Here is a 12,888-nt window from a genome sequence, read left to right as displayed (position 1 = left end):
CCCCGACACAGAGGCGGGTGCAGATTCTGGGTCCTAAAGCCCTGCCTGGCCTCCCAACCGATGCCCCCTCTGGTCTCGAGATCCTCCTACTTGGTTTCTTCAATTGTGGCCTGGGAAACAATCCAAGTTTCCCGTGTGCAAAACCTGGGTGCCACTACCAAGGTTCACATCGTGACAAAAAACAGTCTAGAAGCTTTAAAAGGGTCAGGACACGGGGACCAAACAAAACCCAGCCAATACCACCTTCTCCGTGGTTGGATTTTCACATTTTATTTCTTGGTTCATTTCAATGACCTGTATCATGAGAATACAAGTGGGAAGGGTGATTTCCTCTTTACAGATTTTCCAGGAACAGCAGATTTGGGGGCAAACTTGAGTTCCATCAAGTACCCCGTCTGGGGTACGGGGCATCCTAAACTCTCCTCACTTCACCATCCCCCACCAAGTCAGGGCCCCCTCCCCCCGCCTCCCACGGAGGCCCCAAAGCTGGCAAGGCTTCCAGCTAAGAAGCTGGCCTAGACTTTTTCTCTGAATGCCCGTTGGTACACACCAGGGCCTTTCCCACCGGATGAGTTCCCGTCGGACCACTTCCTGTCGCCACTGGAACTCAAGTGTGAGAGCAGTGCACACCTCGCTGACACAGAGCCCCCGGGATCACCAGCTCCCCTCGCTGCTGGAGAGAGGCTCTAGAGGCAGGACCCTTGCAGGGGCACCAGATCCATCCCAACACCCACCCACCCCAAACCAGTTGTACCGTTAGCTGAGATCCTTCCCCCTAAAAAGGATGGGCTGCAAACCCCAGCTGGGGCGCAGCCCCCTGCCGTGGCGGACAGCTCAGGTCCTCGTGCTTGAGCAGGAAGGGACACCCGGGTGACGAGATGCCACCCTCAGCCCCACCTCCTCAAGCACACAGCACGATGAAAGGCTTGGGGAGGCACCCATGGAGCAGATCCCAACTTCTCTCACCGTGAGGTCCCTCGGGTTCGGACCTTAGGGTGTGGTTGTCAGACTTGGGTCTTTGCCCGGGTCCCTTGATGCTGAGGTGCGGGTGTGTCCACCCAGATTGGGACTTCCCAGAGACCTAGGGATGCAGCATCTCGGACGATCGTTACAATGCTGACTGTCCCGTGGCTTTGGCCTTGGATTCCCCACCGGCTAACAGGAGAGGAGCGCACGTCACTGGGCCATGAGGCCTCCTGGAACCCATGGTATTTTCTACGTGAGGACATCAGACAGCCACTCTGCAGCTGCTGGGTCTCGGCCAGCCCTCCCGCCTGGGGTGACCTCAGCAGGTCCCAGCACAGAAATTCAGGAGTGTCTGGGGTGGAGAAGGTGGCAAGATGACATCAGCCGCAGCCGCCTTACGCGGAGAGCTGCGGGGCTTGGGAGCGAGCACCCGGCCCCCCCGGTGTCCCAGTGATGGGTGAGCCATCCCGCCTGCCTGTGCACGTGTGCGTTCCCCACAAGTGTCCCCGGTAGGGCTGCCCGAACCCTGCTTCACAAGGCAGCTGCGTAGGAGGGGCTTTTCCCATCACACTGAACCCTCCCCCCACCACTCCATCCTTGGGGGATCCTCTGAGCAGCCACCCGCTAACCCGTGTGCAAGCACACGAGGTGCTCAGGGCTGCCCTGAGCGGGTTACAACCGACTTTTGAGGCCACTCACAGAAATCAGAAGACAGACTGTCCCCATCTGCCTGGGACTGAAGGGTTTCCCAGGACACAGCCTTCAGTGCTAAAACCAGGAATGTTCAGGGCCAACCAGGGTGGTTGGTCAGTCTACACAGCAGCCAGGAAGACCGGGGGCTCCCGCCAGAGAGCTGGGCCTTCTCAGTGTCCCCAGGGACCTACGTCGCACCTTAGTCCAGGGTGACAGGAGCACTCCTCCTGTGGCACTGATTCGCCCAACCCTTTGGAATGCAGGGAACGGGGAGTCCTGGTGTCCACTGTCCCCAGAAGCCAGGATGTAGCAGGCAGGCTGGCAACCTCCCCTGAGCTCCCTGTCTTTGGGGTTCCCCTGCCTCCTTACTTCTAGGCCTTTCTGTGTTCAGCAAAGATTGGTTCGAGCCTCCCCCATCTTGCCCCAATCCTCCCAGGACCGCCAGCCTGAAATCAGTGCCCAGGGTGCCCTCAGATGGGGCCAGGTCCCTACACTCCCTGCCTTGCCACAGGCCCACCTGCTCCAGATCTGCCCTGAAGGCTGAAAGGGCGGGAGGTGAGAAGCAGGCAAGAAGCAGGAGCTCTGGGGAGTATCGCCTGGACCCTGCTCTTTTCTGAGCCAGTGCGGTTCCCAGCTGCGGACCCGGAAGTCACCTTGGCTGGCTGAACCCACTGAGTGAGCTCTGAGGTAGGGGCAGGAAGTAGCAGGGATTTCCCGGGACAGGAGGGGAGGAGGGCAGGTGGGCCCCAGCACAGCAGGGACAGGCAGGTGGGAGCACACAAGGGCGTGTGCCCGGGAAAACGCACGAGCTCTGCCAGCTGCTCCCTCCACGGCGAGTCCCTAACGGGAGCGGAGTGTGCCAAACCGAGGGGAAGGACGGAGGGTGCGAGCCGTCTGGGTCTGGACCGGGGAAGGTACGCAGCCTCCTGAGGGGCCCCAGAGAACCTCAGAGTAGGCGGAGCCTCTGGAAGAAAGCACCTGCCATCTGGGGAGGGAAAACTTCCAGGTGGCGCCTAGCCTGGGCCGGGGGCGTCCTAGGCACTGAGCACCAGCCACCCAGTCCGCGAGGTGGGAAAGGGAGGTGGGTGGGGGGCGGGGGGAGGAAATACGCTGCTGTCTCTTGGTGGTTTGGTGGGAAAGGCGGGGCTTCCTTCACGGTCTCTAGTCTCAAGGGAGTCAGCCCTGGCCCGGGCGTCAGCACTGCCCGTGGAGAAGGAAAAACATACCAGAGAAAAAGCCAGTCACAAGTGAGCCCACGCCCTGCCCTCCCATCCCTGTTCCCCGGCCCCGCTGCACCCAGGACTCTGCACGCAGCCGGGAGGCGAGAAGCCCCTTCCTCGGGGACTGCTCGTGGCCATGATACAGGGCTTGAAGGTCGAGGCTGGTGGCTGTGGAGGTCTCCGCGTCGGGTCGGTCGGTCTGTCCGCGGGTGGGAGTCGGTCCATGTGCCGGGCCATCAGACCTTGGCCTCCAGCATCTCCAGGAAGAGTTTGTGCATGGGCACCTTGCCCTGCAGTTTGACGCTGTAGAAGTGCTGCACGGCCTTGGCAGCCGTCTGCCGCAGCAGGGGCAGCGTCAGCAGCAGCTTGCCGGTCCTCCGCGGCTCCTCGTGGCGCTGGCTCAGCTCGTAGTCCTGCAGAGCCTCGTGCAGCAGGTCCTGGAGCTTCTGCACCGCCTCCAGATCCTCGATGTACATGGAATCTGTGGGCACAGGGCTCGCGTCAGCGGGTGTGGCCGGACGCCCCGGGGGATGGGCTCCACCCTGGGGCCCCTGGGCCTCTGCGGGGTGGCCTTCCAAATCCTCACTCTACAAAGAAGGAGACTTGAGGCTCACAGAGCATAAGCGGCCAGCCCGAGGTCACGGAGGCCAACGACACAGCGGAGGCTTGGACCCCGGGAGCGATCTGTATCTAGGAAGGTCATCTCTCGAGAAACCACCAGGAGGTGGCGGCGGAGACCCTGAAGGACTTGAATGGGAGCCGACCCGTCACTGCCCTGGAGGTGCCAGGAGGATTCTGGAGCAGCCTGGTGGGTTGGAATCCTGTGTCCGTCACTTGCCAAGCTGTGTGACTTTAGGCAAGTCATTGAACTTCTCTGTGCCCTGTTTTTCTCATCCGTTAAATGACGTAACAGCCATACCTACCTCAAGAGGTTGAATGACTTAATACAGGTCAAGGGCTGAAAACAGTTCCTGTCCCGAAGGAAATGCCCAGCCGGGGGCATCATCACCAGCTCATCTTCAGGGACATCACTAACCTGACAGAATGCCGGGTACGGAATCCACACACAGAGAAAGGGGCTGGGCTCTGCGTGGAGGTGCCCTGTGCTGGGGGACCGAGATGGCCTGGCCGGACGCATGGGGCACAGTGACGGAGGGTGCCGTGGGGAGCTCTCCAAAAATCCTGAGGAGGGCTTTGGATTCAGGCAGGCACTGGGGGTTCAAACGAAAGTTACCTAAATCCCAGCAGGGCAGGTGCTGACAGCTGGGTTACAGCGGGGTCGGGGCTGAAGCAAAGGCAACGTACTGGAACTCATTCCCCAGCCTCGGGGAGAACACCCAGCCTTCTTCAGACACTCCTTAAAGATCTCGAGCCACCACACTGAACCGCAGTGTTTGATGCCTGCCAGAGGCGGGAAGTAAGGGTGCATCTGGGTCAAGTGAGCCAAAGGCTCTGGGGAGGCTGCCAGGAAGGCGGGGCGAGGCCCCAGAGTTCCTCAAGAGAGCAGGGCGATTCCTGCGCGTGCTGGGTTAGTTTAGGTACCAGACTGCCAAGGGCAGCTGTTCCAACTGGCTGACCCCAGTGACTCCTTCTGACCTTCTGGATCCACACTCAGCCTATGCCTCCAGGGTCCTGCCTTCTCTTGGGAGAAAAGCAGAATGAGGAAGGCCAGAGTCTCAAGTCCTAGATGCTGTGTTATTTGGGCCAAGTTACTTAGGCTCTCTGAGACTGTTTCTTCATCTGTAAAATGGAGCAAATACCTCCTACCCCACAGGATCGTGGTGAGGGTTAAAAGAGATAGCACATTACCAGGCACTTAGAAACCACCTAATAAACGTAATACTGTCATCACGGTGAGAACTCAGCCGGGGGGCAAGTGCCTTTAGTGGGCTGGGGCGTTACTGGCCCCATACCCTTCACCTTGTTGGAGCAGCGAGGACTCCTTCTCCACTTGGAAAAGGAGCATGGCTCCATTCCTACACTCTCAGCTGTTTCCAGAATGTGCACTCGAGATGCGCTGGTCCCTGTAAGGCTGGGACGTGGCCATCCAGACTCCCTGCCTCCCGCCAGCTTCCTCTCCCCATCCCCTCACCTCCCCAAGGAGGCCAAAATTGGCAGCTGCCTTCGACCAAAAATGAAATAAAATAACATTGCAAGATTAATTTCTCTGCAATCCATCAGTGAGTCTGTATCGATGGCATTGATAAACTGTTAATTACAAAATCAATGGCTATGAATTTTTTCTGCTGTCAAGGAGCCTTGGAGATGGGACTTGGGGTGAAAGATGGCTGGCAGGCTCCCGAGGGGCTATGGTTTGGGGGCCCCGGCCTGTCTCTGATGTGCGTCGCTCTTCTGCCTGGAGCCAGCCCCCGAGCCCCATGTGAGTGGTCCCATCCCATGCCCTCAGCCTGAGCAGTGGCACTGTGGGCCACCACCAGGACCACTCCAGCCACCTCCTGGCGCCTGTCTCTCCTCCAGCTAACACACTGTTTGGGGGATTTTCCTACCTTGCTGTACAACCTTTCATGGCTCCCTGGACCGACCCTATTGCAACCCAATCCCTTCCTACCCGCTTCCTAGCCCTAGAGCCTCTGGTCTGACCCCAACCTACTTTTCTGGCCTTACTCATAGCAGGCCTAGGCTTTCCCCCATTTCCTGCCCACAGCTGACTGCTCGACTATGCAGCCAGGGCTGTGAGCATCACAAACTCCTCCTTCTCTGTTCTGAACTACTTGGACCGGCACGTAAGCCACAGGATGGCCTGGGAGGTGCCACCGGGCCAGAAGCGCAGGTTCCTGGAACTTTGTCTCCCATGACATGACAGTGTGTACTCAGGCGAAGCTTGATCCAACTGAATCTCCTGATGGGCTCGTGTCACTAAACCACTGTCAGTCCCCAGGTGCTGTGTGTGCATGTGTGCTTATGTGTGTGCCTGCGTGTGCACATCTGCATGTGTGTGCAAGCGTGTATGTGTGTCGTATTTGTGAACATGTGTATGAGTGCATGTGTCTGTATGCATGCGTGTGTGTTCGTGTGTGTGTAACTGTATGTGCATGTATGTGTACCTAAGCCTGTGTGTATGTCTGTGTGTGCACGTGTGTCCATATATGTATGTGTGCATGTATGTGTGCACGTGTATGCGTCTGTATTTGCGTGCACACGTATGTGTGCATGAGTGTCTGTATGCATGTGTGTGCATGTATGTGTGTGCATGTGTAGGTGTCTGTGAGCATGCATGTCTGTGTGTGCATGTGTGTCTGTATTTGCATGCATGCCTGTCTTCACACGCACGTGTATGTCTCTGTGCCTGTGTGTGTGCACGCACGTGCCTGTGAGATCAGGACGAGAGCTGAGCTACGGAGCCATCTGAACGCCGTCACGGCCTGACATTGAGAGGTGGCATAGACGTGACAGCGGCACCCCACCTCTTCACCCTCCTCCTCCCCACATGGGCCAGCCTGAGCTCGAGCTCGAGGTCAGGGATGAAGTGTCAGGAGAGTCTAAAAGCAAAGACGTGCCCTCCAAGGCCCGGCAGCCTTGCGGGCCTCGCTGTCCCCACGCTGTGTCCTCTGCGTTCACCGAGTCCCCTCCGCCCACACAGACCCCCAGCCCCCTGCAACGGCTGGCTGAGGTGCTTCCCTCTCAGTAGGTGGCACAGGCTCACGAGGGGTGGGACCACTGTGTACAGTAGGGACCGGCGGGGGGGGGGGGGAGGGGGGGCGGGGGCTGTCACTGCCCATTTGTCAAATCTATAGACCCACACAACACAAAGAGTAAAACCTGGATGGCAACCAGGGACTTTTGTTAATAATAATGTATCAATACTGGCTCATTAATTGTAACAAATTGCCACACCAATACAAGATGTGAACGACAGAGGAACCCGTGCGGGGGTGGGGGATGAGGGTGGGATGGGTGCCCACACCGTAGTGCCACCTGCTAGTCGTCCTGGAAATTGAAAACTACTTTTTGGGGCGCCTGGGTGGCGCAGTCGGTTAAGCGTCCGACTTCAGCCAGGTCACGATCTCGCGGTCTGGGAGTTCGAGCCCCGCGTCAGGCTCTGGGCTGATGGCTCAGAGCCTGGAGCCTGTTTCCGATTCTGTGTCTCCCTCTCTCTCTGCCCCTCCCCCGTTCATGCTCTGTCTCTCTCTGTCCCAAAAATAAATAAACGTTGAAAAAAAAAAAAAAATTTAAAAGAAAACTACTTTTAAAAAACCCAACAGCCCCGGCATTCTCTAACCAAGAACACACTACCATTTTACGTAAACAGTCTGGGCGCCTGGGTGGCTCAGCCGGTTAAGCGTCCGACTCTTGTTTTCGGCTGAGGTCATGATCTCACGGTTCACGGGATCGAGCCCTGAGTCTGACTCTGCGCGGACAGCACGGAGCCTGCTTGGGATTCTCTCTCACCTCTCTCTCTCTCTCTGCCCGTCCCCGCCCCCACTTGCCTACTTCTCTCTCTCAAAATAAATATTAAAAACAAATGTTTTAAAGATGTATAGGTTATGTATAGAAGCATGTAAATGTTTAATCATTCTCTTGCATTTGTTTATTAATAAAAGGGAGTTGCACTAAAGGAAATGCTTCCCTCTCTACACTAGATCAGGATCCCCAAGAGCAGAGCCCAAGACCAGGGTCTGGGTGCACAGATTTTCTGGAGGGTGTGCTCTCAGGAGAAAGGGAGGGAGGGAGGGAGGCAGGACAGGGTGAGGGTGGGAACAAGCAAGGTGAGGACGTGGCCTCCGCTTTGGCCTGATCCACTAGGGCTCTGATCTCGCCCTGCCAAGAGTCCAGCCTTTTGTTCCCCTGTGTGGGTCGCCATTAGTTGGTGGTGCCAAGGTGCCTGACTCTCTGGGCACGGCAGGTGAGGGCAGATCTTGGCCGAGGGGGCAGCTGTGAGCTATCAGCAGCACAACTCAACAGCTGGGGCAGGGGAGCACGAGCCCAGTAAAGGGGGGCTGAGCAGGGCAGCGGCAGCACCCCTGCGTTCTCTCTGAAAATATTTGTTAGGGGGACCACGGTCTCGGCTCGCCAGGGACTGAGGTTTCCTGGGACACGGGACTTACTAAAAGCCGAACCGTACCCTGCAAACCGGTCGCTTACCCTGTTTGTACCGTCTCCGCCTGGGAACCAGCTGTCCCTCTTCCCTGTGCGGATGACACTTTGTTTCCTCTAATATTAACAATAATGATAATAATTAATATTTATTGAACATTTGCTCTAGGCCAGGCACTGGTCTAAGTGCTATATCTTCAGTCGGTCATTCAAGACCAAAGTGCTTGGAGAAGGTACTGGAATGTCCCCATTGTACACACAAGGACAGGGCTAAGGAAGGTTGCCAACCTGCCCAGGCCACACTGCTACTAAGTGTCAGAGCTAAAATTTGAACTTGGGTCCATCTGACCAGACTTGGGCAAGGCACACGCACTGCCCTGGGGAACCGTGTGTGCCTGCCTGACAGTCTCTCTTTAGGACAGGGAGCCTGATTTTCTCCTGCATTCTCCACCCCCTGCCTGGCACAGTACCCCGCATACGGTGGGTGCTCCCCAAGTGTGGACACAGATGACAGTCCAGCTCGCTCACCTGCATCACGAGTGCCCAGCCCCTGTCCCCAGAGATTCCAGCCAGGAGCTGCAAGGGGCTGAAGGAAGGGAGGCGAAGCCTCCTTTTTAAAGAGTTTTATTTTACTTTTATTTATTTTTTATTTTTGAGAGCGACCGAGCGTGCACAAGCTGAGGAGGGGGAGAGGGAGAGGGAGAGAGAGAATCCCAAGCAGGCCCCCTGCCCAGTGCGGAGCAAGACACGGGGCTCGATCTCACGACCCTGAGATCATTGACCGGAGCCAAAATCAAGAGTGGGACATGAAGCCCTCCTTCTTAACGACAGACCAGACCACTCAGCTGGGAAGGTATTCTCTCTCTTGTGCCTGAGCGATCTGACTGGCAGATTCAAGGAGTGGCTACAAGCTGGGGGTTGATTTTGCAACGAGAGGGCCTTGGTTTGAGTCCTAGCTCCGACACCCTTTGACAGTGTGGCCCTGGGCAATTTTCTCCAAGCCTCAGTTCCCCCGTCTATAAAATGGGGTAAAAATCATGAGCCCCTTGCTCACAGGGTTGTTAAGAATTAAGTAAGTTCACAGCTAATTTATTTAGCAGGTTCAACGCTTACTGTAAGCCCAGCGTGTTGTGAGTGTAACATAATGATGTACAAATAAACCCCCTCCACTGTCTGGTGGGGGAGGGACTCTGCATTGTTCCCCTTTTACTGATAAAGAATAGGAGGCACAGAGGGAAGCGACTTGCCCAAGTAGCAGAAGCAGGATTTGACTCTCAGCGACTGTAGAGCCTCTGTCCTTAACCGGTGTGCTGGGCTAGATAGCAGAGGCTCAGTTCGTAGAACGCCCTGCAAATCAAGGGCTCAGGAAGCACCTATCGCGGGCCTTGGTCACCGCCCTTTTCTTTTAGCTCCAGGCCAACCCCTTGCACAACCTTTGGTGACAAGAACCTCGGGCATCTTCACGCCACCCTGCCTCTCACGGTGGCCCCGCTCACGAGCTCCGGGGCTGTGCCCCCCGGGGCCCAAGAAGACCTCCGGAAGGTCCCACCGTGGGGCCCGTGCCCGCCCTTACCTGAGTTGGCCAGAGCCAGGGCCTTGAGTGTCACAAACTCCTCCTTCTCCACCTTGAGCTTCTTGTACCTGCGCACCAGCTGCAGGATGGCTCGGTAGAGCTCCAGCAGCCCCGCGAGGCGGGAGTGCTCCTCGTCCATGATGTAATCCTCAGCATACACCAGCTTGTCCTCGTAGGGCAGCGAGCGGTACACGATGCCCAGGATGAGGATCTCCATCCAGGCGCTCTGCAGCAGGCTCATCTGGTCCCCGAGAGAGAGGTTCGAGAAGCCTGCGGGAAGAAGGGGCAAGGAGGGCAGCAGCAGTCAGGAGGGCTGGCTGGAGGAGGTGGTCCCGGGCCCCGATCCTGCCCCTCCCTCCGTACCTGCTGAACTCCTCGTCCTTCCCTTGGCCAGTGAGTCAGACGGGGAATTCACGGAAAAGACTTATGTAATGAGAGCTCGGTCAATGTTGACAATTGTTATTATCACTCTTGTTGTTAGTTCTGTGCTATTTTCAAATGTCTGGAGAGGTTTTTTTTTTTGGTTAATTAAATGTGTTTGTAATTGAAGGGGTTTTTAAATTCATAATAGGATCAAAAGGCGGCAGTACTGGGTCCCCTTCCCTCTGGGGACTTTCCAGATCCCTCTCTCTGCTCAACCAGGGGACATTTTGGCGTTTTAACGTTGCAGAGTCTCAGCTGTGTGTGCCGACCCCGGGGCCCAACCAGGAGAGAGGACTCAGCTGTTCCCAGCCAGTGACCCCCTAGTGACCACAGCCCGGGCTGCTAAGAGCTCAAGAGCCCCCAGGGTCAGGGGGCACTTTCTCACAGAGCAGCCTCTCCTCCAGGGGTCAGACCCCTGCCGTCCTGGGCCATCACTCTCCACCTAACGATGACCCTAGCCGTCCTGCATTCCGAGAGCTTAGAATCATGGGAGTTTCCCCCTCCCTGCTAGTAAGGAGGCTGACCCCAGCGCAAAAGGAGGTCGGGATGGGGATGGCTCCTGAATTATGACATGGTCTTGTCCAATGTGCTCGGGAGATTGCCTGGGCCTGAACCCTGACTCCCCATTTCCTAGCTGCAGGCTGACCGTGTGAAAGTTGTAACTGCCCCAAACCTCAGCATCCCCTTCTGTGAAATGGGTATAACTGTTAACACCTGCTTCAGACTCTCCACGAGGTCTAAATAAGACAACGATTATGGGACATACAACATGTTCCCTGAGCTCGTACTATTGCTATTAATGATGAGATGAAAAGTCTTCATGTGCAAAATGAGAAGTGTCTGGAATTGCTTTATACATGTACTTAACTCAGGCACGGAACAATGAACATCTTTTTTTTTTTTTTTTTAAACTCTTGCCCATCGCGGGGCTCCAACTCACAAACTGTGAGATGATGACCTGAGCCAAAACCAAGAAGCAGATGCTTAACCAACAGAGCCAGGCATCCCGGAACAATTAACATTTTGATCTGAGACGAGGGTAGAGAAGAAGGAGCAGGAGGAGGAGGAGGAGGAGGAGGAGGAGGAGGAGGAGGAGGAAGGAGAAGGGAGGGAGGGAAGAAGTTGATTTTTAAACTTCTCGGTCACTAAACACAAGGTGGTAACTTCGGCCAGAAATTCCAAGATTGGCTCCCACACGGATGCCACCAGACTGACGGAAAGAAGGAAGAGTATCCACACAGCCACCTGTATGTACCATGCATCCCGGGCGGCCGGGTCTGAGGTTGCCCATGTGGGTCTCCGCTGCATTGGCACCCTGGCACCTCACCCCGTGTGGGTGCAGCGCTGATGCGGGGGCTTCGAGGGTGAAGAATTGGTTTTCAGACAGGCCCCCTCTGTTCCCTACACCGGCGGTGCCCGGCGAGCCTGACCGAAGGGTGATGCCCGTGGCTGTCGTTACTGTTTTTGTTGTTATTAGCACACTACTGGCATGACTCTCTTCTTCCTTCTGGGTACAGCTGGAGGCCCGGGGTGGTCCTGAGCTTCTCGACAGGCCCATCGCTCTGGGTTTCCGTGGAGTCTGTCCCACCCCTCACCTGCCATCCCCCGAGTCTAAAACCCACGGTCCCTCTCCATTTTCCAACCAGTGCGCGAATGTTCAACCTTAGGGGGCACTCCTGGGGCTCCTGGCTCACCACCTGGCTGCTGGCACCCATCAAAAGAGCTGAGCGATGACACTGATGGACGGGGCAGGCCTGGATTGACATACCTCCTTGGGGAGAGGGGTCAGGTGTATGCGTGCTGTCTGGATCCCAGCGTGAGAGGGGGTGTGTGGCAGCCTGTGGTGGCAGGGAGAGCCGGGAGGTAATAAAAGGCAGATAGAACGGACATCCAATTTCCCTTATCGGGCCTCTGAGCGGGAGAGGGCTTGGGCGACATTAATTAACAGATCCCAATCAGCCAGCTCATGAGGGTGTGTGCACGCAGGGACGTGGGGGCTGCACTGGAAGCAGACAGACCGGGAGGGAAGATGTAGGAGGTGGACGGGGCAAAATTAACAGACAATTGCCAAAAGGGAGGTGAGGTAAGAGCGAGACTTCTGGAAACGAAAGAGAAGGGACCCCTGTGACGCCCATCACGAAGGTACCATCACCAGAGGCACGTTAACAGCATCTTTGGTCTCTTCCTTCATCCAGCACCTCCTCACTGGGCACCTGCTAAATGCCAGGCCCTGTGGGCAGAACGGTGAGCTCCAACCAGAAGGGGTCCCTGCGTGAAAGCGCTCACGGTCAGGAGGGAAAGGCATGCCCCGAGCACCGAGCTCTGCCGTGACCCTGAAATTGGGGCAGTGAGAAGAACAAGGGGGGTGGAGGGCTCTGAGAACTTGGCCCAAACAAGAACGTGCCGAAGGCTTTGCAGAAGAAGACTTGGGGCTGAACCCTGCAGGGTAGGAGGGGTTCTAAAGAGGGTGGCGAGGGCCCCACTGGCGAGCACACCCCAGGGTGCGGGAATGAGCTGCTGTCCCTCTCCCCACCCCCACTGCCAAGCGCCGGCTGGGACAAGGGAGATGCGCAGTGCATATTCCCAGCACAGAGCACAACAAATGCCATTGGACCCTGACTCCTAGGTGATAAGAAAATGGGCCCAAAGAACTCGCTGAGACCCTCTCAGTCCTTCAGCCATGAGTTTGAATTTCGGCACCTTTTCCCATCGTGCAGAAGCCAGAGACACAGGCCTGCCCTCTGGGAGGAGGGGAGCAGGTGGTGGGAGAAAGGGGACAGCGCCTTTGAGAGTTTGGGCCACCATCTGAGGATAGACCTAGGCCTGTGTGCGGACCTCTCTGCAGTGGACTTGGCCCTCGGCCCCTGACCTCTCTCCTTCTCCTTGAGTGGCTCCGAAAGGAGCTGGAAGGGGCTTTGAAAATCCAAATGTACTCTCCAAAGTGCTGAATGATATATA

At 56.6% G+C, this 12,888-nt stretch overlaps 1 protein-coding gene across 2 annotated transcripts in view; it reads right to left on the bottom strand.

Moving 5' to 3' along the window:
• Nucleotides 1-247: 247 nt before the first annotated feature.
• The window catches only part of ESRRB (estrogen related receptor beta), a 173,632-nt gene continuing 160,991 nt past the window's right edge, over nucleotides 248-12,888 (bottom strand). For both annotated transcript variants that reach the window (XM_045451611.1, XM_045451609.1), the window contains exons 6-7: nucleotides 9,508-9,777; nucleotides 248-3,360 (exon numbers count right to left, since the gene is read on the bottom strand). In XM_045451611.1, coding sequence (XP_045307567.1) covers nucleotides 3,116-3,360; nucleotides 9,508-9,777 — 515 coding nt within the window. In that variant the 3' untranslated portion in view covers nucleotides 248-3,115. The remainder of the gene's footprint in view (nucleotides 3,361-9,507; nucleotides 9,778-12,888) is intronic.

Source organism: Leopardus geoffroyi, chromosome B3, assembly GCF_018350155.1.
Source record: "Leopardus geoffroyi isolate Oge1 chromosome B3, O.geoffroyi_Oge1_pat1.0, whole genome shotgun sequence".
NCBI classification, from domain to species: Eukaryota; Metazoa; Chordata; class Mammalia; order Carnivora; family Felidae; genus Leopardus; species Leopardus geoffroyi.
This window is presented reverse-complemented; position numbering and strand designations above follow the sequence as displayed.